At 48.7% G+C, this 26940-nt stretch overlaps 1 protein-coding gene across 1 annotated transcript in view; it reads right to left on the bottom strand.

Annotated features, from left to right (window-relative positions):
- PLEKHB1 (pleckstrin homology domain containing B1) overlaps window positions 1-26940 on the bottom strand; it is a 384556-nt gene that overhangs the window by 66324 nt on the left and 291292 nt on the right. The window contains exon 5 of the mRNA XM_078658558.1: window positions 14722-14824. Within this exon, the coding sequence (XP_078514684.1) occupies window positions 14722-14824 (103 nt within the window). The remainder of the gene's footprint in view (window positions 1-14721; window positions 14825-26940) is intronic.

Here is a 26940-nt window from a genome sequence, read left to right as displayed (position 1 = left end):
GCTGTAGATGGCTCCCCGCCACCCCCACTCATACAGCCGGGAGAGAAGTGACTGCCGCTGTGAAGGGCTGTGGGTGAGAGGTCCGGCACTATGAGCCTACTGTAGTGTCCTCGGGCACAGGGTAGCGGTGCAGCCTACCCGCGCCGAGTTCACACTAGCGCCAGCTATAAAATAAAGGGGGCGTGGCTGACGGAGTTAGTCTAGCGCCTAGACACCATTACACTGGCGACGAGGGGTTAAAAGATCCCATGCTGTGCTTGTGGTGCCTCCAATGACTGGTGGTGCGCTGTCCGGGTGGCACATGCTCTGGATCCATGGTTTCGCGCCCGACCTCGAGGTCACCAGCTGAGGGCCCCCAGACCAGGGTGCTGCAGCTGAGGCAGTCCCTGTAGACCCATGCTGCTCCCAGGTCCAGGCCTACGCCGGTGTGCCCCACAAGCTGACATCCGTGGAGGAGAGGAGTGAGAAGGAGAACAGCCCAGGGCGTGTGTGAGTGCGGCCGATCCCGGGAAGAAGACCCCAGCGTCATCGTGGCCCCCAGCGACATCGAAGCCACCCTCGGCCAGGCCACGACCAGCGTGCCCAGGAGGGGAGTAGCACAGGTGCCGGGTGGAGTGCTCACGCATGCGCCAAGATGGAGTCGATTCCCGCCATTGAACCTTTTGTGGTAGATGGGGCTCCATCGTCCCTTGCTCCGTGTTGGAGAGACTGGACTGATCGTCCCCAGATCTACTTCGAAGGGGCGGGCACAGCCCGTGAGAGGCGCAGAGCTCTACGTCTCCACCTAGGAGGCAAAGACATCCACCGTATCTACAAAACCTTGGTAGAAGCTACGCACAAGTCATATCACACCCTCCTCAACGCCTTAAACACTCATTTTGAACCAATGGCGAACAAAGACTATGAGAGATTCATCTTTCGCCAGGCCAAGCAGGAAGCAGAGGAGTCGTTGGACGCTTTCCACGTAAGGTTAAAAGAGTTGGCTAGCACGTGCGGATTCCGGGATGAGCAGGAAGAAATCCGAGGGCAGATAATCAAAGGGTGTTACTCATCCAAACTCAGAGTCACCAACCTTCAGGAAGACGGAAAGCCACTAGCAGACATCCTCACCCTGGGCCGCTCCAAGGAACTGTCGCTGGCCAGAGCCTCCCACATGGAAGCAGCCCTCCACCGACCCGTCAAAATGGAGCAAGTCAACATGGCGGAAAAAGCAAATGTGGTGAGGCCAAAGGCGCGCCAATATGCCGGGAAGAAACAGCAGGACAAGCGGAAGGAATGTGGGTACTGCGGAGGCCCGCCCCACCGCATGCAGGACTGCCCGGCGAGAGGAAAGAAGTGCAGTGCGTGTGGGTGGATGAACCACTATGCGGCGGTATGCCAGTCGGCGAAAGCAAAGATAGAAGCTGCTCAAGCAGTAGTAGAGGAACGAGACAGCGAGGACATGGACGATGACATGGGCGATTACCCGGTCCACTACGTGTTCGCGATTGATCAGCCGCGATGGAAGAAGCGACGTCTTCCAAAGTGCCGAATCAAAGTTCACCAGCAGGAGGTGAGAGCCACTATCGACACTGGAGCATCCATTGAGCTGATGGCCGCTAACGTGTACAACCAGCTTAGCAATCGGCCCCCCCTACGCGAGGCAAGAATCAGAGTGTTTGCGTATGGCCAGAAGACACCTATTCCGCTAATAGGATGTTTCAAGACGGAGCTGCAACACCAAAACCTTAAAATCCCCACCACAGTATATGTCACGAAAGAAGGCAGTGGTATGCTGATAAGTGGACTGTCAGAGGAATAGCTGAGACTCATATCGTTCGCCATGGCGGTACTAGAAGAAGAACTAGAGGCCATCATGGAAGAATTCTGTGACGTTTTCAAAGGCATCGGATGCCTGAAAGGGAAAGAGGTCTCCCTTCATATTGACCCGTCAGTCCAACCAGTGGCGCTGAGACATAGGCGCATCGCGTTCCACCTGAGGAAGAAGGTTGAAGAAGAGCTAGAGGCGCTGGAGAAACAAGGTATCATCGAAAAGGTCAGTGGGCCCACCCTGTGGGTGTCTCCGATCGTAGTGGCCCGGAAACCGAAACAGCCGGGGCAAGTCCGCATCTGCGTGGACATGCGCCTTCCAAATGCAGCGGTGAAGAGGGAACGGCACCTAACCCCAACCATCGATGACATACTGGGAGAATTGAACGGCGCAAGATGGTTCTCAAAAAATCCCGAAAAATAACCACCTTCCCCACGCACGTAGGCCTCAGAAGATACCGACGCCTCAATTTTGGGATCTCGAGTGCCGCTGAGGTGTTTCAAAACACCATCCGTGAGGTCCTCAGCGGACTCCCAGGGGTTCTAAATGTAAGTGATGATTTATTCATCTACGCGTCATCGATAGAAGATCACCATCAGAGATTGAGAGGAGTCTTCCAAAGGATCAAGGAATCCGGTCTGACCATACACCGGGAGAAGTGTCAGTTCTTGAAAAACAAGATCAGCTTCTCCGATCAGGGAATTGCCCCGGATCCCGATAAAGTGAGGGACGTCCAAGAAGCCCCAGCCCCATCCAACATCTCAGAAATAAGAAGCTTCCTGGGGATGGTGAACTTTTGCGGGCGCTTCGTCCCCGACCTCTCCAACCTCACAAAACCTCTCAGGGAGCTGACGAAGTCCACCACCACATGCAGTGGGGCCCGGAACAGAAACAAGTTTTCAAAGCTACGAAATCAGCCCTATCGCCGGACACGACCCTGTCCTACTTTGACCCTACCAGATCCACCAACGTTGCAGTGGACGCCAGTCCCTACGGACTAGGGGCAGTCCTAACCCAGCTACAGAGCAATGGAGAATGGGCGCCAATTGCGTATGCCAGTCGTTCCCTAACGGACACGGAGCAGAGATATTTTCAAATAGAGCGGGAGGCAATCGCCATCCACTGGGCCTGCCGGCACTTTCATGTATACGTATATGGCCATCCCTTCACGGTATCCACAGACCACAAACCACTCATCCACCTGTTTCAAGGTTCAGTATCCAAACCTCCACTGAGGATCGAGAAGTGGATCCTTCAGCTGCAAGGGTATGACTATCGGGTAGAGTACAAACCGGGCTCATCAAATCCAGCAGACTACCTCTCGAGACTCCCCAGAGCAGCCACAAAAGCGGAAAGAGAGGATGCAGAGGACACTGAAGAGTATGTCTGGCTCGTACTGGAAAGGTCACGGCCTCTGCCCATGAGTCTTGAAGCCATCATCGAAGCCACCCAAGGAGACGAATGCCTACAACTGGCCACTGATGCCGTCCAATCGAATGACTGGTGCCCTGTTCAAGCCACCCTGAGCAGGCGGACGCCGCAAGCCAAAGCGACACTAGAGGCGATGATGCGGGTGAAGGAGGAACTGTCCATCGACAGCCGAGGCTGCCTATTACGAGGACCGCGACAGGTGATGCCATTCAGCCTGGCCCAGCAAGCTGTAGACCTGGCACACCGAGGTCACCAAGGCATGGTAAAAACCAAGAGCCGGCTGAGGGCCAAGGTGTGGTTCCCAGGAATGGACACTATGGTAGAGCAGACGGTCAGAACCTGCACCTGGTGTCAAGCAGCCTGAACTCCCTCACCCAGTCATCACTGAAGACAACCCCCAAAGGCCGTGGGAATGTGTAAGTGCAGATTGTGGACACCTCCCCGATGGAATGCTATGCAATAGTAATCATCGACGATTTCACAAAGTACCCAGAGGTGGAGATTGTTGGAAGTCAGACAGCCACCGAGGTCATCACCAAGTTCGAGAAAACCATTGCCACACACGGAATATTTGAGGTGGTCAAAACAGACAATGGCCCACCCTTCCAGGGACAGGAATTCGCAGATTATCTAAAGAGCTGGGGAATCCATCACAGTAAGGTAACTCCACTCTGGCCACAAGCCAATGGGGAAGTGGAGAGATTTTTTTTTTTTTTTTTTTTAGGTTGAAGCTTTTATTCGATATGCAAGATATCTTGAAAGCGTACACAAATACAGCATTTTTAAGAAAACTAGAAAAAGACATTTTAAAAGCAGTATTAAATGTACAGTTAAAAAGGATAAAAAGACATGTAATGTCGAAATAAATTAACTAAAAAACCAATTAAACCGCTAATGACAATCTCTTGCAGCGAATCAACCAAAAATGTTTTAAAAATTTGGCTACACCACAAACAATAGGAGTGGAAGTGTCCGTCATAAGGATGCGAAGAGCTACCAGATGACTACGCGTGCCCATATTGCGACACAGGGGTTTGAGCCAAAAGCCCCTGGGTTTAGCATAGTCCGGGCATTCAAACAATATGTGCGGTATAGACTCTATCCTCGTGGTGCAACGGGCGGAAAAGGGGGACTTGTGGACTCCCGATTTCCACTTAGACACCAGGGCACCAACTGGAAGGGAGCCCACTCTAAATTTAAAATAAAGTGCTCGGTCAGTTGCCAGGGTAATTAAGTCTAGATAAGGTTCGTAGACTACAACATCTTTAATTATTAAAAAGGCAGCTGTAGATTTACAGTGTCTAGAATTTATCACTAGCTGTTCCGCAACCCATTTCCAGTAAAGCCTTTTCAAAACATCTTTAGGTGGAGCCGTTCTTGATAACCAGCAGTCCCCAAGCCCAATAACCTCCAAAAGTTTTTTCGTGTCTCTTAACCACTTGATCTTTGTCCAACCGCCCAAGCTCATTATCTCTGCCAGCCCTTCAGCATATGATTTTAACTCTTCACCCCTCCAAATACGTGCCCATAGAAGGAGTGGGCGAAGCCGGGCTTGATCTTTGATATTCTTACACCCAGTGTCCAACAACACAGGCACTGTAGGGGTGCTTGGAGGCAGGGCGATTAGAGATTTCAGGAGCTTGCTCTCTGATGTTACCAGGGAATCCAGGCAGCAATGCCCCCACAGTTCTGCTCCATATAGGGCTGATGTTACTCCCTTGGCCTTGTAGATGTCAATTGCTGGGGCAAGCGACCTCCTTGGTGAAGCCCGGAGAGATTTATGCACACGCTCAACAAGACGATACGCATTGCGCATGCGGACGGGTCCCCACTGGAGAGGGCCATCTACAGCTTTTGAGGGAGTACTGGCTGACGCCCCACCTCACAACCGAAGCAGCACCAGGGCCGGCAACAATGGGTCGAGTGGTGAGAGACACTATCCCGAGTCACCCAAACTGGACCCCTGCCCAAGTGGACGCGGAGAGAACCCTGGCTAACCGGACCAACTCTAATGACCAAGCCAGTACCCGGAGATGAGCCAAGGAGTCCGATATTCAAGTAAAAGACAGAGTGTACATCAAGGATAGATATGCCAAATTCCGACTTCCCTTTGAACACATGCCTTGGACTGTCCTCCGCCGAACTGGCACCATGGTGACAGCCCAGAGGGGACCCGAAGTAGTCACTCGCAACATCTCTTTCTTCAAGAAGGTATACCCCGGAACACCAGATTGACAGGCGCCAGAGCTCTCGAGGACCAGGCCAAGTCAACCGACAGATGAAGATGGCTTTGAACTGCAAGGGCAGTACCCCACTGAAAATGAGAACGCAATGAACCAGGACACTCAACCAATGCCGACAACTCCAGGGGAGAGCCTTCCGAGCTCTTCGGTAAGATCCCCGGCAAGCGGGACCCCGCACGGAATGACACCGTCGGTGCCATTGTCACGGGGAGAGCAAGTTAGGTACTTGTTGAGCAAGAATCCAGCACCATCCTCCCGGCTAGCTGATTTCCTGGTGTGATCGTCCAGAGACTGGAATTCTAGTGACTGGTAACAGATCTGCAATATTTCCAGTGATTTCTATTTTGTTTTGTTCAATAAAGGTTAGAAGGAATGTAGTGTCCTCGGGCGCAGGGTAGCGGTGCAGCCTACCCGCGCCGATGAGGTCACGCTAGCGCTGGCGCGTGTTGTCACTCGCCAGCTATAAAATAAAGGGGGCATGGCCGACGGAGTTAGTCGGAGCCACACTGCAACCAGATACGTGTGTCCCGAGTATTATTAGTAATATGGTGCCGCTATATATCGTGCTAGCGCCTAGACACCATTACACCTACTACTGGCATTTACACATGGCATTGCTTCAAGGGTGAGATGCACCGGCCGAAGAAAAAGAAAGAGAGATCCGTCAGTGCACCAAAGTACCTGTTGTTGGTTGGCAGCAGCTGTGAGTGTAGCCTCCCCTTGCAAAGAAAACTCTGGAATAGAGAGTGCTGAGGCCTGCATGTTCAGGAAAGCTGCCGGGCCTGGAGATAATGCTGCAGTGCCACTTAGTGCCCATCAGTGAATACTGCACCTGTTTGGGCAAACCTTCCAGGGCAAGGGCCTGCAGCGCAGAGAAAGCTGCCTGGCCCATAGCTGAGGTGGCGGCAGCACCTACTGGCACAAACTGCCAAGAAAAAAGGACTTAACACAGCCATATGCATCATTGAAGAAAGGCCAAGTAGGTTGCTAAAAGCATTGAAGGGGAGGGATTGCTAACCTAAACAATAAAAAAAGAGCCTTCAATAGCCTAAACCTGTCCCTGTGTGTGAATGGGCTGCAGATTGTAGAAAGCAGAGACAGAGAGTGCACCCCAGAGAGGGAGATGAGAAAAGAAGCCCACACCAGGAAAGAGGTCAAGGGTATGGTGAACAAAAAAACCAAAGGGAGTGATGCCAAAGGCAGCAGAGGAGAACGCCAAAAGTGCACCACATGACACTGGGGGTTGGCAGTCCTTAGAAGGGAGAGAGACTATGGATCCCAACGCAGGGAACCACAAGACGCTCAAGGCTGCCAACCAAGGAAGCTGTCAAGAGTCCACTGATGGCAAGAACAGCCAAGCAGCAAAGCCCCAGGCAGCAAGTCCACAAAGGACAAAGTCAGAAGTGCGCCGAAGACTGCACCACAGAGGCTGACAGTACAGGTATGAGCAGAGGGTGAGAGCCCTGCGAGGAAGAGGGCCCAAAGCCTGCCTGAGTGGAGGTAGTAGAGAGTGCCACAAAGGCATAGCCTGGAGGTGCAAGAGGTGCGTCCTCCAGTGAAGAGGTGACCTGCGAGAGGTTGATTGAGAGACCTGTACAAGGTCAATGCAAAGATCTGTGAGATGTCGAAGAAGAGACCTGTGAGAGGTCGGAGAAGATAAGGCCTAGGAGTGGCCAAAGAAGAAGACCTGTAAGAGGTGGTGAAAAGAAAAAGGTCACGATGAGAGGTCTAGTTAGTGGACGTGGAGAGAGCTCAGTCCTAGGGGTAGGACATGGCCAGGGAGACCCATGTAAACTGCACATCACATGGAGAGGCCTGCACAAAAGAAAGAAGAGTAAATCAAGATGGCACAGACTGCATTGTGAAGAGGAAGAAGATGAAAGTGTAGAAGGGGCATAGGGCCACAGCACAAGAGTCCAAAGAAAGAAGAAGAGAAGGGTATGTAGTTGATATCTGGCCCACTGCAAAGTATGTGCGTGTCATCGGAATCAAGTGCATCCGCAGGAACATCAAAGGAGCCGTCGACATCTAGAGTGAGTGAAGCACTATACCTATGAAACACCCTGAGGTCAGTGAGCCATCTTTGGCAACATGAGAGGCTGGCTGCCCAGAGATCCTCGGCTAGACCAAGCAAACCGGAAGCCTGCAGTAAGAGAGCAAGCTGGAGAATTTAAACTATCCACCTTTGGGTTGCACGTGAAACTGGGCTGTGGTCCTCTTCGGACATCCTGACAGTCCTCTTTCGTGGGGCCTAAAAGAGGATACGATCAATCCACAGCGGCCCGTGGAAATCCAGGGGCAAGGGCCTCATGGATTTCTGGTGAGAGAGGAATCCCGACACAAGAGAAGCGTCTGTAGCAGCTACCCAGCAGGAAACAGAAAGCATGAAGGCCTGGTCAGAGTCTGGCTACCCCAAAGACTGCCCTGTCAAACCGGTACGCCAAAGCCAGGTTAGCAGGAGTACCCTGACTTGGAAACAACTACTCGTGCGGCAGAGTGAGTGACTTGAAGGTGAGACTTGTAGTGATTCCTCCATGGGCCTATAGTAGGGTGTTAGCAGTGCCATGGCCTAGTTCACACAATCCTGTGGAAGCCGGGTGAAGAGGACCTCAGGGGACTCCCGTGAGAGGGGAATCCTGGTATGAGAGGGGAGTCCTGGTGAGAGAAGGATGTCGGATATTGCTCCACCATCGGGTAGCCAGAAGCACTGCGGCATCTGAGAAAGACTTGTTAAACAGTAACCAGGATGTTCAGTGTTTGGAGGCTTGCTATTCATGGAGCCAGGACGTCTTTTGAAAATGTATCATCCACAGGCTTCACTATTGATCAATATGCACCCTCACAGCAAACAGTGTAAACAGACATTGTATATAGACTTCCATGCATTGAGTCCAGGTGGGACATGATCCACAGTGCCCAGCTGCACTTGTACATTCATCCTGTCCAGAAAGCAGCCTAGCAGACTCTGTGGAGTTTTGTTTTGGGATATTTTTCTCTCTCACAGGTTGGACTTGTTCCATTTTCAATAAAGTTTGAGGGCTGGCTCACACCATCACCCCACACCCATCAATCACAGGTGTCACAGGTCATGTGAACCTGTCAATAAAAGGGGCCGGTGCCTAGGCCAGTTCCAGATACCAAGTCACTGTATCTGCGTTGTCCTTATTAACACATGGGGGCCTAGCACATTAAACTTTACAGCACGCATTTGGGAGGTCCCAAGGCATAAAGGGTTTATCAGGCCTCAACTGAGTTAGTTGAGTTAATTTACTACTGATGTCCTAGAGCCTGGGTTACTATAGACAGTGATAACTGAGCAACAAATACACCCACTTGTACTTGGGATAGCGAGGGGTTCAAGGCTTACTCAGGGAGGTGCCATTGGAACAGAGACTCAGGATGTTATTGGTGCATTGTTAAGTTCTATTATGCAATGTAAAGCCAGCACATTTACTTGATAAGAAAAAAAAATTAATATACAATTACTTAATCATAACACACAAATAATAATATATTATTAATATCCTTACATTCCAATGCTCTGTATCTAAGACTTCTGGAAATGTGCACAATTGAGTAAATCTAGACATATGCTGCTCGTATGTGAAGTGACCTGTGTTTTGCAAGTTCAGGGACCTAAGAGCCAGTTCCGGCCCTGCCTCCTCCAAGAGGCGCTCAGCCTCCTGGATGGTCGAAAAGGGGAGCAGTTGAGATGCCTCTTAGACCCACGGTAATCCCCCAACTGTAGTGTCGCTCCAGTGACTTAACTGGAGCGCATGACTACACCACATGGCATTAGGGGGGTAATGACATGTTTACCTCTGGTGGTTTGGGGAACTTAGAGTAGCCCCAGGGTCACAAGGGGTAGCTGATGCAGTGCAGATCCCCACCAGTTAAAAACATACCTGTCTCTGTGTCGTCATTGATCTCAGGCCCATCCCTGAGGTCCAGCGACACTACACTGGCGATGGCGGTGGTTTCTGCTCCTACCCCGCCATGCTGCAAGTGGGTGTGTGTCCCAGAACCATGGCGTTTGTGCAGCGCATGCCCGACTTTGTGTACCCAAGGGAGGTAGACTCGCAGAGCCTGGAGCACACCTGGTCAGCATTGTGGCTGCAACTGCAAATGCTTTGTGCCTCCTACTGTCTTCAGCCACCCCACCTACCTTGCCGGAGGAGCCTTGTTGGACAACAGGCTGAGGGTGGCCGCGAGCTCTGGGCGGTCGCTGATCTGACGTCCTCTTGCAGCAAGATCAGACTGCGACTCGCATCGCCAAAAAGTAAGAGCGTCCCCTGCTGAATGTATCCTTCAAGCGCTCTGAGCCTCAGCTTTCTACATTCCTGCCAGCCTTTTTTCCTCAACACACTCCATCCAAATGAGAGTGTTCCACCTCTGGAGGAAGGAGGAAAGAATATAATGGGTGACACACCGATTCTGCAGACAATATTCCAAGTGTCCCCTCCTGGCCATCCAGAGTACATCAAGCTTGACGGTGTACCATCCTGTAACACCAGCATAAGTGGGAAGAAGTTGTAGATGCCCGGTGCACCATGGCTGGAATACCGCCCATAGAACCCTTCACCATTGAAAGGGCACCATCAGTCCAAGTGCCGAGGTGGAAAGACTGGGTTGGAAGGATGCTGTTATTTCTTTGAAGCTACGAAGGTTGAAAACGCACACAAAAGGGACATGCTCCTTCATTTAGGTGGAAAAGAAGTCCACAGAATAGCCAAGACTTTAACGGAAGCTGTGCCAAAAACACACTTCACCCTCATAGCGGTCCTAAATGCATACTTGGCCGATGGCCAATAAAGATTATGAACGGTTTGTGTTTCGACAGGTCAGGCAACACATAGAAGAATCTATTGACACTTTCCACAAGCGACTAAAAGAATTAGCCAGCACATGCAGGTTTTCTGATGAAAATGAAGAAAACCGCTGCCCAATAATTCAAGGATGTGTGTCAGGCAAACTTTGTGAACTGATCCTGGAGCAATCCAGAAGGTCACAAGCAGACATCTTAACCATGGGCCGCACTAAAGAACTTTCGAAGGCACACGCTTCTCACATGGAGGCTGTCCTGAACAAAACTCTGAAGGTGGAACCAGTCAACCCTTTCACCGTAACTCCTAGCACCGACAAATGTATTTATTTTATTTATTTATTTAACACATTTTTTAAGCGCTCTGTTACCCTGAGGTGTCCTGGTGCTGGTATGATAAAGTTAGCGTGGGTGAGCAGGTTTACTGAGTGAAGAGCCAGGTCTTAAGTCCCCTTCTAAAGACCATCAGGTCTTGAGTTTGTCTCAGCACCAGTGGGAGTTTGTTCCAGGCCTCTGCCGCCCCAAGGGAAAAACTCCTACCACCCCATCGAGCTCTTTTAATTCTGGGGACCGTGACCAGAGCCAGTTCTCCTGACCTCAGGGTTCGTGCCGGTTTGTGCCATCGAAAGATCAGTTTCATGTGTCTAGGGCCCATGTCATGGAGGGCTTTAAAGACCATGCATAATGCCTTAAATGCAATTCTCTTACGAATTGGCAGCCAGTGTAGTGCCACCAAATCCTGAGTTACCGATGTGAATTTGGGAGTATCGGTGATCAGGCGGGCTGCTGCATTCTGCAGTAGTTGGAATTTATTAAGTACACTCTGCTGGGCGTTTAGCATCAGGCTGTTGCAATAGTCCAAGCGCGAAAGCACTAGGCTTGTAACTATCGATTTCCTATGTGTCTTCTTTAAGTACGGGACAATTTTCCTAATGGTTTTGAGGATATAGTGCAGGGAGGAGGAGAGAGCATTAATCTGGGGTTTAAAGGACAGTGAGCTGTCCACCAGTATGCCCAAGTTTTTTACTTTATCGACCGGCACGGGAAGTGGTCCCATTTCGTCTGGCCACCATCTGGGGGACCAGAAATTCTCCCTTACTCCAAAGAGCAAAACCTCTGTCTTCGAGGAGTTCAGTTTAAGGCAACTTTGTGCCATCCAGCATCCCACTTCATGCATACAGTTTTTGAATCTGTCTGCTGTATTATCAGTGTTGCCGGGTAGAAGGGACACCACAATCTGTGTGTCGTCGGCATAGGCAGTGAGTTGAAAGCCGAACGATCGAATCACCGGTGCGAGGCTAGACACATAAACATTAAAAAGGGTAGGACTAAGCGAGGATCCCTGAGGGACCCCGCAGGGAAATACAAATGGACGTGATTCATGTGCTCCTAGCGCTACTGTCTGAGTTCTATCAGACAGGAAAGCCTGAAGGATTTTTAGAGCCTTTCCCTGAATTCCACAGGCCCTCAACCGGTCCACCAGCAGGCTGTGGTGGACCGTGTCGAAGGCCGCGGAGAGATCTAACAAGATCAGGGCTGCTCTGCCTCCTGCATCCATCACCCGCCTGATGTCTTCCATAGATTTGATCAGAGCGGATTCCGTACTGTGTTCCGCACGAAAACCGTATTGGGAGGAGTCAAGATGATCCCCTGTTCGTAGGAATGCGCTGAGTTGCGTGTTCAGACTACCTTCCATTATTTTGGCAGGGAGGGGGAGTCGGGCAATCGGGCGATAGTTGTTCATATCAGTGATGTCTAAGTTAGTTTTTTTTAGCAGGGGTAGAATGGAGGCTCACTTCCATCTGGCGGGATATTCCCCTTTCTCTAGCATCTGATTCAAAAGAGGGGTGAGTCCTCTAGTGATAGCCTCTGGGGCTAGTTTGGCCACAGCAGTCGGGCAGGGATCATGAGGGGAGCCAGATTTGATTTTAAGTAAGCGTCTCTCCACTCCCTTTTCCGTGATGGGTTGAAAATGTTGAAGTGTTTCCCCAGAATCCGGGGAATCCAGGTCCTCCCTCACGGGGGAGGTCTTCACCTGACTGTCTAGGGAAAAGAAGATGTTCTCTACCTTTTCACGAAAGAAGGTGGCCAAGCTTTCACAGAGTGAAAGGCTCGAGGGAATATCTATGGTTTTTGGATTTGCTAGGGAAGAGACCGTTTGAAATAATTCTTTGGGGGTGTTACTGGCCTCTTCTATCCGTTTCGAGAGATAAGCCTTTTTAGCTTGTAGGATTCTGTCTTTGTAATGTCTTTGCTCCGCATTAAGGGTTTGTTTATCCGAGTCGCTGTAGTTCAAACGCCAGATCCTTTCAAGCTTTTTGCATCGTGTTTTGTGTTCCCTAATTTGTTCAGTAAACCATGGGGCCGTTGGATTGACCCGAGTGGAATAGGTGGTTTTGGGGGGGGGCCAAAGACAGGATGACCCTACCCGGGCATGTGGCTTCTGCTGAGGTCCACCGCATCGAACCTCAGAGTGCTCAGCCAGAGGAAAGAAATGCACACGATGTGGAACACTCAACCATTTCATCAAAGTGTGTTGCTCTCGAAAAGGGCGTGCTCCGCGTACCACAATCAATGCGGTACCAGAATACAAGAGAGGAGCAGCAACATAGACGACAATGAAGAGCACACAATGCACTCCATTTTCACAGTAGGCACAGCTTCCCAAGGTGATCGTCAGCTTTCCCGATGCCACATCCTTGTAGGGAGCCACCCAACAACAGAATTAGTAGACATGGGAGCGTCCATCAACATCATGTTCTCCGAAACATATCATATGAGGCATCCATCCCCTTAGTTACGCAAGGCAACACTCAACTTGTTTGCCTATGGCCAAGGCAAGCTGCTAGACATAAAAGGGACATTCCAGACAACCATAACATACGTATGTCAATCAGTAAGCATGCTAATACATGTTGCTGAAGAAGGCCACAAAATGATACTGGGATGCATGGCCGCAGAAGTGCTAGGAATTGTTTGCTTTGTATTTAGTGTGTACCAAGAAGCCATAACTCACATCCTTGATGAGTTCCACACAGAGTTTGAGGGCATTGGATGTTTGCGAGACAAGACAGTAAAACTATACATAGACACCTCAGTTTTGCAGGATCTGGTCTCTGAACAGAAGATCCAACATCCACGGGAGCGAAGCGTGAGTCTTTCCTCTCCCTGTAGATAGAGTCTCTTCCCTCTAAAAGCAATAAGCAAAGGGATATAGCAGTATCCACAGGGAGCGAAGCGATGAGGCCCACAATAGACAATTTGATTGGAGAACTCAGTGGAGACTACTGGTTCTCCAAACTAGATGTGCAGTCAGGATATAATCAGCTGGTCCTTGAAGAGGAGTCCCGCTACATCACAACGTTCTCTACTCATTTAGTCCTGCAGCGGTACAAGTGGCTATGTTTTGGGATCTCAAGTGCCGCCAAAGTATTAAAAAATTGAATACAATTACTATTGTCAACAACATCCTAGTACACGCCACATCCATTTGTGAGTGCAATATGCCATTGAAAAAAGTACTTTAACGTGTGAAAGACTCTGGACTCACTCTACACCATAGTAAGTGTGTGAATTCCTACAACAGAAACTGGAGATGCATTAGAAAGTTAGAGAGAGCCAGAGAAGGGGTATATTGAAAAAAATAGGGAAGTAAAAATAGGGAAAGAGGAACAAAGACAGATTGAGCCCATGACAAAAATGGAGTGGAGTCAGAAGGGGAGCAGGATTATGGGCTACTGCCTGCTCCCAGCATAATTTTAAAACGGGAAGCTGTCCTTTGGGAAGTGTTTATGTTTTGCAAACCAATCGCTATCTAAACTTAGGAGTCAGTAATTGATCAATGGTTTGGGAACTCAATTGCGGTCACAAACCATTAATATATACATTTGTGTGTTGCAACTTGTCAACAGGAGTTGGCAACCCTTTAACAACCCCTCCTATTTGCGATTCAGAAAGGATCTCAATCGCCTTTATTAGTCAAAATGCTTTTCTGACTAATAAAGGGGATTTTGTAAATTGTTAAAAGCCTTGTCGCAGTCGTAAACCACATAATTTTGAGAATTGCTGGTTTTGTGATGGCAAAAGGCTCGGTACATCTTGCTCTTATTTCATATCATTCTTGCTCACTGTCAAACTAAAATCTTTCACCTCACAAACGTCTGGGTATCAGACTCCTTAGTACTTGGAGCATGACCCAGTTTTACAGCATAATGTGAACATTAGATTGCTTTTTCCAAATGACTCTTAGTAAATCTGCCCTTGAACAACAGTTTCAGGATTTCTCAACTCTTTTCATCCAATAGAATAGCAACCAGTAGGCAGGATTGTAGGTATCAGCATATATTTGTGGACGTAAGCCTTGGTATAACGTGCTATCATCTCAGGTGGTAAAAGCAAATGAAGACAAGACGTACCTCCATAATGGTTGCCACTGAACCCTGGGTTGATGTAAACAGCGTGATGCGCATCAAGAGGAATGGTCTGGTAGTAATCATCATAGGGATCATATACACGGACCTGGAACAAAACAAAGATGGTGAACAAGTAAGCAGTGTTCTCAATTTCAATCCTGCTCTGCTATCTTGGGGACAACTCTGACAGTCAATGCTGATAATGAGCAACAGATAGACAAAGAACTGATCCAGTCTTTGTCCTGAGGAAAACCGCAATATTGCCAAGGGGGTACGAATCATGTTATATCAGCAAGAGAGGACTTTCAAAATGAGTGATTTGTAATCCCCGCCAAGTTATTTTGTGAACAAATGACTGATCAAAATTGGTCTTAATAATTATGTTGTGATTCAGTTTGTGCACTAAACATTATTGTTATTTGTTGTATTTTTTCTTGGTGTAAATTTGTCACAGTTTAATATGCTATATGGTTATAAGAGTTCTGTGTGTATGAACAAAACGAAAAAAGTGGTCCCTTGATGACATGCCTAAAAACTGTAGCATATGTTGAAACGATTGAAGAAGAGCATGCAAATAAAACACAAAGGCTAAGAAAAGTAATAACTGGTCCCTTTTGTTGAAACATTATCATAGCAATAAGGCAGCTAAGCCTTTTTTTAGTTTACACAATAATGAAATTAAGGCGTTTGATTTTACTTCAGGGCTCGGAGGCTACAATTATGACTACATTTTTTTTACTTGATTTACAAAGCGCAAAGAACAATACAAGTCATAATACCTAACAAAACCGAAAACACATCCAGCAGGCACCCATCTAGGTAATAATCAACCTTCTCAATTAGAATGAAGCTGTCTAAATGCCTCGCTTAACCTCTGAAAACCCTTTATCTTTGTTGCCACTTGCCAGGATCAGAACTGTCTTACTTGCCTTGATTTAGTTTGTTAATGTAGCCATTGCTTTTCTGGTTGTTTTTTATGCTTGCTTAACGCTCATTTAGGTTTGTCAATGCCCTTTATTGATTTTGTGTTTGCAAAACTTCTGTTTAAGAACTGTGCATTTTGAGGTCGAACCTGAGCCAGCGCGCAAGCGCTGCTCTGGCGATCTGTTGTAGGTAGAGTACGGAGAAGCCCCGCCCACATTTTTCATTGGCTGGTATTTGTCCTCATAGTAAATGCTGGTGTCTGATTCCTTAACCCCTTCACCGCGGCGGTAATTCCGCCGCGGTGCGGGTGATTTATAGCCTGGGCATGGTTCAGACGGCCCCCGGCCGTCGTCCGCACACGCCCACCGTGACGTCGGACGGCCGTCGTCCGTCCGGCGCACGCAAGGCGTTAATAGCCTTGTTAGTCCCTCCTTAGTACGGCCATATCGTCATTTGTATCGTGCCATGGCTACAGGCCCCTTTACTTGGTTGTTAAACGGTAAGTGTACTATTTTTTTTAGTTTTCTGTTGTGCTTTACTTTGATCCCGTCCCCCTCCTGTTGTCCCCGTTCCCTTTGTTCCCACCCCTCTCCCGTTGCCCATTTTCTCCATCCTCCTGTCCCCCTCTTGTTGTCTACGTTCTCCATTTTCCCGCCCCCACCCGTTGTCCATGTTCTTCATGCTTACTTCCCCCTGCCGTTGTCAGCAGCCTTTCAGCACAGCTCACAAAGGGCGTGACATCCATGTTAAACAGCATGACAAAAAGCAACAAGCATTGGAAATGCAATAGGTCTCGCAGCATTAGAGTTTGTGCTTTTAGAATTGTTTATGGTTTTTTTTTTTTAATCTTTAGCATTTTTGTTTCCTGTAGGCAATGCTAAAGAATTACAAAGAAAAAAAGCCATAAACAAATCTAAAAGCTCTAACTCAAATGCTCCGAGACCTATTGCACTGTGTGAGGGTGAGGGGTTGAGGGTGAATGCAATAGGTCTCGCATTAGGAAAGTTTGACCTATTGGTATTGTAAATGACACATTTTGTATTTATGTGTTGGTTTTGAAAATAGCAAAATTAATAGCTTTGTCATTTACAATGCCAATAGTTTTAACTTTCGCAAATGTGACACCTATAGCATTTGTAATGCAATATGTGTTGTATTTACGTGACTTAGATGTATTGATATTACAAATAACAATGGCTTTTAATTTTTTAAACAATTAATACTTAAATAAAAGGTATTGTAATTTATAATGGCAATAGCTTAAACTTTTGTAAATAACTTTTGTGAAGATTATGTTCAGTGTATTTTATTGTGACAAAAATCCAAGAACAGAAGTGAAAAAATGTAACATCTTTTTATGACATTTTGTAATAAAGCTTGAAACATTGACAGAACATATTTGAACCAGTTGTTGTTGAATGGTTGCACAGATTGATGCTGTGGTGGCGCTGAGTGATGTTGTGGTGGCAACGAGTGAGGGCGGTAGAGTGAGGGTGGTAGAGTGAGGGCGGTAGAGTGAGGGTGTGAGGGCGGTAGAGTGAGGGCTGTAGCATGAGGGTGGTAGAGTGGTAGAGTGAGGGCGGTAAAGTGGTAGAGTGAGGGTGGTAGAGTGAGGGCGGTAGAGTGGTAGAAGTACAGGCTTACCTGACTCTTCGCATGCACCCATTCAGTTGTTGGCCTCTCAGCTGAGTCTGCCAACTAGACAACAAAGTGGAGGTGGGGCGGTTAACTAATGAGGCAGTAAAAAAAAAAGTGCGTTCTGAATTAGTGAGACCGTGGCAGAAGTGCAGGCTACCTGACTCTTCGCATGCACCCATTCAGTTGTTGGCCTCTCAGCTGAGTCTGCCAACTAGACAAAAAAGTGGAGGTGGAGCGGTTAACTAATGAGGCAGTAAAAAAAAATGCGTTCTGAATTAGTGAGACCGTGGCAGAAGTGCAGGCTACCTGACTCTGAACTATCCCACAAAGTGGGTCATCACACTGCCCTCCAAAAACTAACAAAGGGAGCTAAGCATGAATGCCGAGAGGCGAGTGAGATACTAGCGCTGCCTGCTCTGTAAGCATTAGAAACAAAAGTGCGTGGCAGAAGTACAGGCTACCGGACTCTTCGCACGCACCCATTCAGTTGTTGGCCTCTCAGCTGAGTCTGCCAACTAGACAAAAAATCTCAATTTACTAAACTACCCATAAAACGGTAATGGGATCCATGCCTCGTGCGGCGGGGATTATTCAAGCAGAGTCCCGCTCGCGGGCAGATGTCAGAGGGGGCGGGGGTGGGATGCGCGCGCTCTGGATGAAGTCGGCCGAGCTCTTCCTGAGCCCTCGGGTCCCGCTCGTGCAATCAGGACATGCCGTGGATCACATAACATGAGCAAGACCAGCAAGTAGCACAAATTGATGCGGAGACCACAAGACGCAGCCGAGGGCCTGAGTGCATTTCTTCTTAGAGGGTGGATTTTAAGTGAAGCACGTAGGAGGTTACCATGGGTAACATGAGGGAATGAGGTAGCATGAAATGGAGGAAATCAAGCAGAGTCCCGCTCGCGGGCAGATGTCAGAGGGGGCGGGGGTGGGATGCGCGCGCTCTGGATGAAGTCGGCCGAGCTCTTCCTGAGCCCTCGGGTCCCGCTCGTGCAATCAGGACATGCCGTGGATCACATAACATGAGCAAGACCAGCAAGTAGCACAAATTGATGCGGAGACCACAAGACGCAGCCGAGGGCCTGAGTGCATTTCTTCTTAGAGGGTGGATTTTAAGTGAAGCACGTAGGAGGTTACCATGGGTAACATGAGGGAATGAGGTAGCATGAAATGGAGGAAATCAAGCAGAGTCCCGCTCGCGGGCAGATGTCAGAGGGGGCGGGGGTGGGATGCGCGCGCTCTGGATGAAGTCGGCCGAGCTCTTCCTGAGCCCTCGGGTCCCGCTCGTGCAATCAGGACATGCCGTGGATCACATAACATGAGCAAGACCAGCAAGTAGCACAAATTGATGCGGAGACCACAAGACGCAGCCGAGGGCCTGAGTGCATTTCTTCTTAGAGGGTGGATTTTAAGTGAAGCACGTAGGAGGTTACCATGGGTAACATGAGGGAATGAGGTAGCATGAAATGGAGGAAATCTAGAAGGTTATTAACGGAAGCCGAGCTGCAGGTTACTTTGGCAGTGAGGCAAATGCTGTTTAAATAAGAGTGTCCGGAAATATAAACTCACTCTAAAGAAATAGGTAGAGGCTGCAATTCTCAGAGTAATGAGCTCAGAATGCAAAACAAGACGGAGGGAAGAGAGGGGAGGGGGGAGGAGAAATGCGACACGGCGGGAAGGGGAGGGGGCGGAGCGGGTAAAACAAGACGCACGTGCAGGCAGGATGACTCAGGGGAGGGGGCGGAGCGGGGCAGAGCGGCATGTGGGTGTGAAGAAGCCGGGCCTTTGAAGTGAAGCTAAGCTTCACTTCAAAGGTGTCGGAGGAATGCGGGCGGCTGTGCACGCGCTTTTAAGCTCAATGCACATGCGCATTGAGCTTAAAAGTCACGGGCACTGCAAGGAATCGCCACGATTCCTTGCAAGTTAGATAAAGAGTCGATGAGCCCCTATAGTCTCGCTTGCTCGATGCGCATGCGCATCGACAGGCGAGACCTAATTACTGCTCCCTGAATTGATATCTAAGTCTCCATTAATGGCCCGTTGTTGTGCTTCCTGTGTGCTCCTTGAGATTCCTGTGAACACCACTGGGCTTGGCAGATATCACAAAGACCCCCATTAATCACAGCTGGAGCCATATGTCTGAATGGGGCCCAGGGGGATTCCGGTGTCAACCGGTGTCCCCCTGGGATTGTTCGTGCGATGGAACAGTCCACGCGCAGGGGATTGTGGGACAGGTTGGGCTCGCGGGCGGGGGCAATCAGCGCAGCGGTTTTCGGCTGAGGAGAGAGGGCGCTGTGAGGGCTCGCGCGTCGTTTTGCTTTTTTGTGAGGCGACCCTAGTGTGCTTTTTGGCGGTCACAGTGTGTTTTGGTATTATACCAGAGGCGAATTTGTCCTGGGCAGCGGGATGACGGCGGAAGGTGTGCCTACAGAAGAACGGCAAATTTTACACGGGCCTGAGGTGTCTGTCGCAGTTACGTCAGGTGTTCAGAGGCCGAAGAGGATGGTGTCAGAAGGTGTCCTGGACACGGTGGCAGCATGCAGACCATTTCGGGGACGTCAGGCCAGCCACTCGGTCCCACCTCATGCAGGCAAGTCTGGTATGCGCAGGGGAAGGGCAGCAAGGAGGAGCGCAGCTGGTAGACTGGTGTCCAGCAGTTGCCCCGCTTTATCTGCAGCTGCTAGGAGGCGACTTGGGGGGGCACCAGTGTTACGAGAGAGCAGGCCTTTGAGGCAGACAAGGGGAAAGGAGGCTGCACAAGACATTTTGAGGGCCCCCGCTGAACTGCGTAGTGGGGGGGCGCGTGGCATTTCTTTTGCTCCTCAAAAGGTTTGTGGGCCCCTTCAACAGGTTCAGCCATTGTTGGGCGTTGGTGACTTATGGTCGAAAGCCTTGTCAAAGGGTGTTATGCCCTTTGTGGATATAGCCCCTGCTGTGCCTGCAGCAGTTTTTTCAGCCCCCCTTGTGGATTATGCTGTGGATAGCGAGGAGGAGGAGGAGTTGGAGGAGGTAGACCTTGCATGCAGTAAGCAGTCCGTACCTGGGGAATTTTTTGAGGAGGAATGCGAGGATGGCCAGGTGTTGGAGTTTCCTACAGCGGTTTATTACACTATGCGAGCTACACAGAAAGCTGGCAGACTGGCAAGGCGCACGCCAATGCGGCAATATGCTTTGTGTGACTTAACTCACTCAGACAGGGTCCCGGATTTGTCAATGCACAAGCCTTCGGGGAATTGTTCTGGGGTTGACATGGTACCGGATTCTGCGGAACAGTTGCATGCGGCAGCAGATGTAGCGCCTGTCTTTCCTTTGTCTCGCACATCGTTTTCTCATCCACAGGTCCCATTTGAATCGGATTTGGGTCCGCAGATAGGTCAGTGGGTATGGGTGGAGCACTCTGCCCCTATGATGCCAGGGGCGGGTATTCGTGGACAAGTTCCGTCTGCTTCTTCTGGTAAGTTCACGGCTTCTGTCACGAGCGGACGGAGGTTGACTCAGCATTCGCGAGCCACGGCAGCATCTGGCGCCTCGGGAGGTTTGCAGGCAGACCAGGTGTTTGTTCCTGAAGGGCTATCTTTTCGGCTCAGGTGCGGATTTGGGTGACACGGCCAGGTTGACAGAACTGTTACATGTGTCCAATTGGAAAACATATGATGGGGGAATTGGGGATGGAGTGAGACCGGGTACCAGCAAAGACATTTTTCATTTCAATGTGGCAAAGGATCATCAAGAATATGCTTTAGAAAATGCTGATGAATATATGGTGGTGGGAAATGTTTTGGAAGGAGATGATGTTTCTTTTTTGCAGGTTCGTGGACGCCCAGCAAAGGGCGGGGGTTCAAATAATTGTTCTAGTTTGTTGCAGGAGTCAAGAACGGACTCCTCTGCGGTTCATGAGTGGAATCCAAGTTTTCAATGCCGGGATGATCTTCCAGATTTCTCTAAGCGGGCGGCCCAGTTAACTTCAGGTGAGCCTCATTGGTGGGCTGCTTGGTCTGAGCCGTCTGTGGGTACACAGATGGAGGGGGGAAGGAGTCGTTTGGGTAATGACACGGTTTGCATTAACAGAAGGGAGTCTAGGTTGGATTTTCCACAGGTATCTGTTCCTTCAGTATCAGCAAGTAGTCGTGCAATTTCGGGTGGGAGGGATTTCATCATACTGCCTTCTCGGAGCGGCAACGTTGTCTCAGCTAGTGTATCTGTCTCCAGTGATAGACATAAGAAGCTGCCTTATATGGGTTTGGTCATGTCGCTTGGTATACACCTTTCCGACATGACTAAACAGAATATTTGGCTACATGAATTTGTGGATGTTTTAAAACTTTTGCATAGGGACTTTCAAGCTAAAGAAGGTTCCAAGGAGGAGGAGTGGGAGATTGCTCGACGGCCACGGGTTACTCGTTCCATAGAGAACTGGACCGCTGCATTTTTAATTTATGCTAGTGTGTATTGTGAAAAATATCAAGACAGGGCGGTGTCTTTATTTAAATATATAGATACCATCCGCAAAGCTTATTTGCAGTTTGGGGGGTATGCATGGCTGAATTATGATGAGGAGTTTAGGGCTCGGGTGGGTCTGTTTCAGGATAAGCCATGGGGTGAGGTGGATCAGGAACTTTGGCTCCAGTGGATGTCGGCTTCACAGCCTAATGCTACCCTTCACACAGCACGTGAATTGCCTATTACTTATCGGCCCTTTCTGCAGCGTCCCGCCCACACAGGGGCGGGTTTGGTTGGGAGGGTACAACTGCCACTCTTGGGTGCCTTTTGGAACTTTAACAGAGGATCTTGCATTAGAAATTTCTGTAGGTTTAAACATGAGTGCTCCCAATGTGGTGGAAAACACGCCGTTACTCAATGTTTTGCCCACCGGCCTTATGGTGGACCAGGGAATTTTCAACGAGGGGGAGGAGGTGCGTTTCCAGCAGTTAAGCCAAAGGGCTCCTACACCCATTAGGTTGCAGGCTTTGTGGCCATGGTTGGAGCTTTACCCGGATTTTGAGGCAGCATCGAAAATATTTTGGGGCTTCCTGGAGGGTTTCAGAATTGGTTATCAAGGGCCGTGTTCTTCGCGATGGTCGGATAATTTGAAATCTGCCAGGGGGCTCCCACATATTGTTCAGAAGAAATTGCTGAGTGAGTTACAAGCTGGTATGATAGCAGGACCGTTTACACAATGTCCCTTGGCCAATTTGATCGTGTCACCTTTGGGGATGGTGCCCAAAAAGTTGGCTGGTGAGTACAGATTAATTCATCATTTATCATCGCCCGAGGGTCAATCTGTTAATGACTATATTTCTTCTTCTGATTCCGATGTTTCGTATGCATCTGTTGATGATGCACTCCGTATGGTGAGAGTGGCTGGAGTTGGGGCTGAATTGGCCAAGTGCGATGTGCAGTCCGCTTTTCATTTGATCCCGATACATCCCACAGATTTTGAGCTTTTGGGAATGTATTTTGATGGCGCCTTCTATGTTGATAGGGTACTCCCCATGGGTTGCTCGATTTCTTGTGCCCAGTTTGAGATATTCAGCACTTTTTTGCAATGGTGTTTTGTGCAAGTTAGTGGACATCAGTCAGTTTGTCACTATTTGGATGATTTTTTCTTCATTGGCGAGGCACAGTCAGGTCAGTGTAGCAAGGCAATGCAGTCTTTTCAAAGTTTAGCAAAGGTTTTTGGTGTACCGCTGGCTCCTGACAAAACGGAAGGGCCTTGCACTCAACTCACATTTTTGGGGATTGAGATTGATACCACTTCCATGATGGCTCGTTTGCCGCGTGACAAGTTTCTTGAAATTCGTTCATTTTTGCTCGAAATTCTGGATAAGACAAAGATTGAGCTCAGGCAAATTCCACGTCTGCTGGGCTATCTCAATTTTGCTTGTCGGGTGGTGCGTGCAGGGAGGACTTTCTGTCGGAGGCTTGGCATGGCAATGTCTGGGGCCACCCTTCCGCATCATCGCGTTAGGCTTTCTAAAGCTGTCAAAGAAGATCTTAAGGTGTGGTTGAGATTTTTTGAGGATTTTAATGGAGTTTCTATCTTTTTTCTGGAAGACAACACGATTTGGCAGATACAAATTTTTTCGGATGCTTCTGGTGAGAATGGTTTTGGCATTTTCTGGGAAGGACGTTGGTGTGCGGAGCCTTGGCCGAGCAGTTGGTTACAGCAGGGCCACAGTATTGCCTTTTTGGAACTGTTTCCTTTGGTGGTGGCTTTGTTGGTGTGGGGGAAGGAAATGCGTGACAGATGTGTGCTGTTTCACATAGACAATTTGGCTATTGTTCACCTTATAAATAATCAGAGGGCGAAAGACCTGCGGGTGCTTCAGCTGTTACGGCATTTTATGCTTCAGAGTTTGAAGTACAATATTGTGTTCAGAGCCCGGCATATCCCAGGGATCAATAACTCAATTGCGGATGCTTTGTCTCATTTTAATTGGCAGAAATTCCGGGAGTTGGCGCCAGGAGCGGATCTCTGCAAAACTGCCATTCCGCAAGACATCTGGGTCAAGTTCAAGTTCTGCATTTATATAGCGCACTACTCACCCAGAGGGTCTCAAGGCGCTTGGGGGAAGGAGGGTTCTCACTCATCGAATATCCAGGTTTTTAATTGTTTTCTGAATGAGAGGTGGTTCTGGGTAAGGCGGAGGTAGGCAGGGAGAGAGTTCACGATACCAGGAAGAGAGGAGTTGAGGGGAGCAACCGCTTCTGCACAGGACAGGACGGTCACCTGGGGCACACAGAATAACCGACCTGGTTGAGAACTCTATTGCGCCTTCCACCAGACGCAGTTATTGTCAAGCCTGGTTTGAATATTTATCTTTTGTTGAATCTCACAGAAGTTTTGGGTTGGTTCCAGGGTGCACATCTTTTATTTTGCAGTTTGTATTGCATTTGATTAAAAATAAATTGTCACACACTACTATTGCAGGGAAGTTGGCTGGAGTTTCCTTTTATGGTCAGTTGTTTTTGGGGCAGGATTTAGTTACAGATGTTCTCTCGAGGCGAATGTTACAAGGTTTTAAGAAGGAGCGTTTTCACCCGGCGCGTTAGCAGGAACCAATTACCTTTGACCTTTTATGTACTTTATTGGGGCATTTGCCCATTTTTTGTTATGATTCTTGGGAAGTTTCACGTTTTAGACTTTGCATGATTTGGTTGTTTTTTGGTATTTTAGGGTTTTGGAGTTGTTGGGGCTCAAAGGGCAACTGGGGATACATTCCGGGGCCATTCAGATTCAGGAGGGTGTTTTAAAAATATGGTTACGTCGTTCCAAGATGGATCAAATGGGTAAAGGGACTTGGATTTCTTTGCAGGCCAGTGGTTTGGAAGGGTGTTGTCCAATTGAGGAGTGGTTCTCTTTGCTTCGCTCGCCTGATGTTAGACATGGGCCTATTTTTATTCACGGGGCGGGTGATAACATTACCAGTTTTCAGTTTTTGTTGGTATTGCGAAAAGCATTGTCATTAGCTAGGAAGGACCCCTTACTTTTTGGGACGCATTGTTTTCGTATTGGGGCAGCGACCGAGGCTTACAACGTGGGCTTTGGTTGGGAGGGTATCAAGAGGATTGGTAGGTGGATGTCGGGGTGCTGTGCTCGTTATGTTAGGTTGTAATTTTATATGCTTTTTTAAGTGCCTGTTCTAACCCCCATTTTTCTGTCTAGGTCGAGTTTACCATTCCTTGTCCAGGGGAAAAAACACCACATGGCTGGTGGGACACTCTTTTATCAAATGGGCAGCGTATTTTGCGGAAAAGCAGATCTATGGCAGAGAGCTGGGCCTTCCTGGCAAAAGGCATGAACTTGTATGGAACGGACAAGGTGGGATGAAATGTTCCCATTTGTTTCCTTTTTTATCAAAGTTATCTTCAGTCAGAGGTCTTCCGAATCCCCTTATTATTCATTTAGGTGAAAATTACCTAGTTCAACTCTCTGGTTTATCCATCTAGAAACAAATGCAACTTGATTTGGCAGTTATCAAAGAGAATTGGGCAGGCACTACTGTGGTGTGGACGGAGTTTATCTATCGGTAACATTGGGTGGGAGCACGAAATCAGGCTGCAATAGAAAAGTCTCGTAGGAAATTAAATAGGGCGATGAAGTGTTATTGCAATACCATGGGTATCAAGGTTTTGTGCCATGCAAACATCACAGGTAAGGATATGGATCTGTTTCGTCAGGATGGGTTTCATCTTTCTAACTTGGGTCAAGCCTATTACTTGTTGGAGGTGCGGGAATTTTTGTCTGGTTTCTGGGGTGACAATCTTTGGTGCACGGCTAAACGTAAGATTTAATTCCAATGTTCCTTTTGCTATGGGGGGGGGGGGTGACCAGGAAAAATCGTTGGTTTTTCTGGGTGGCGCTTTTTTGGGGGATGGGATGGTCACGAGCGGGCTCGTCCTTCCCTATGGGTTGGGGGGGAACGAGAAAATGGAAGGAGGAAATAAACCAGGGCATTGTTCTGTTCATTGGGGAAATTGCTGATACAAGGTTTGTGGGGAAGTTTTAAATGTTGGTATTTAAAGGTTATGCATAAGAATGTTTCTAATGTACAATGTTGTATGGCTATACTGTTTACCTGTCTTAAATAAAGTGACCTTTTATGCTAAGAAAACGTTCATGGTATGGATTGTTCTTGTTGCGCGATGGGGCCCAGGGGGATTCCGGTGTCAACCGGTGTCCCCCTGGGATTGTTTGTGCGATGGAACAGTCCACGCGCAGGGGATTGTGGGACAGGTTGGGCTCGCGGGCGGGGGCAATCAGCGCGGTGGTTTGCGGCTGAGGAGAGCGGGCGCTGTGAGGGCTCGCGCGTCGTTTTGTTTTTTTGTGTCCCACCCTCCCTTCCCTCTGGTAATTATGATTCAATCTGTTGTATATTTACTTTGTGTTTGTCACTATAGGACAGGTGACAGTGCCATTGTGAGTTTTTTGTTCTTTTTAGGGCGCTTTTTTGGGGGATGGGATGGTCAGGAGCGGGCTCATCCTTCCCTATGGGTTGGGGGGGAACGTGAAAATGGAAGGAGGAAATAAACCAGGGCATTGTTCTGTTCATTGGGGAAATTGCTGATACAAGGTTTGTGGGGAAGTTTTAAATGTTGGTATTTAAAGGTTATGCATAAGAATGTTTCTAATGTACAATGTTGTATGGCTATACTGTTTACCTGACTTAAATAAAGTGACCTTTTATGCTAAGAAAACTTTCATGGTATGGATTGTTCTTGTTGCGCGATCACACGGCCCGCTCTCTGCAGTTCACACATAGCTTTAAGAGGAGGAAGACAGGCGGGCGCCGGGGCCACAAAGCACGGCTTATCAAAGAGCAGAACATAGGATCAGGGCGCTCCATCAGTGGCTGCGCTGTCAGGTGTGCTCTGCTGATTTAACAGCTGAGACACTTCTTTGATTTCTGCTGCTTCCCTCAGCAGGACGATCAAGAAGGCGCGTCAAAGGGACACAAAAAGGATATGGCAAACCTGATGCAGATGCGCATGGAGAGCTGGACCTTAGATGCCGCGGCAAAAATAGCCCCGGAAAGTCAAACGGACAATTTACAGATAAACCAGCATTTGCAAAGCAATAGGTCTTGCATTTTTGCGAGTTTACGCTATTGGTATTGAAAATGACAATGCCTTTTATTTATGTTTTAAAAGGCATTG

The sequence above is a fragment of the Lissotriton helveticus genome, chromosome 8 (assembly GCF_964261635.1).
Source record: "Lissotriton helveticus chromosome 8, aLisHel1.1, whole genome shotgun sequence".
NCBI classification, from domain to species: domain Eukaryota; kingdom Metazoa; phylum Chordata; class Amphibia; order Caudata; family Salamandridae; genus Lissotriton; species Lissotriton helveticus.
Note: the sequence above shows the minus strand (reverse complement) of the source record. Positions and strands in the feature narration are given on the sequence as shown.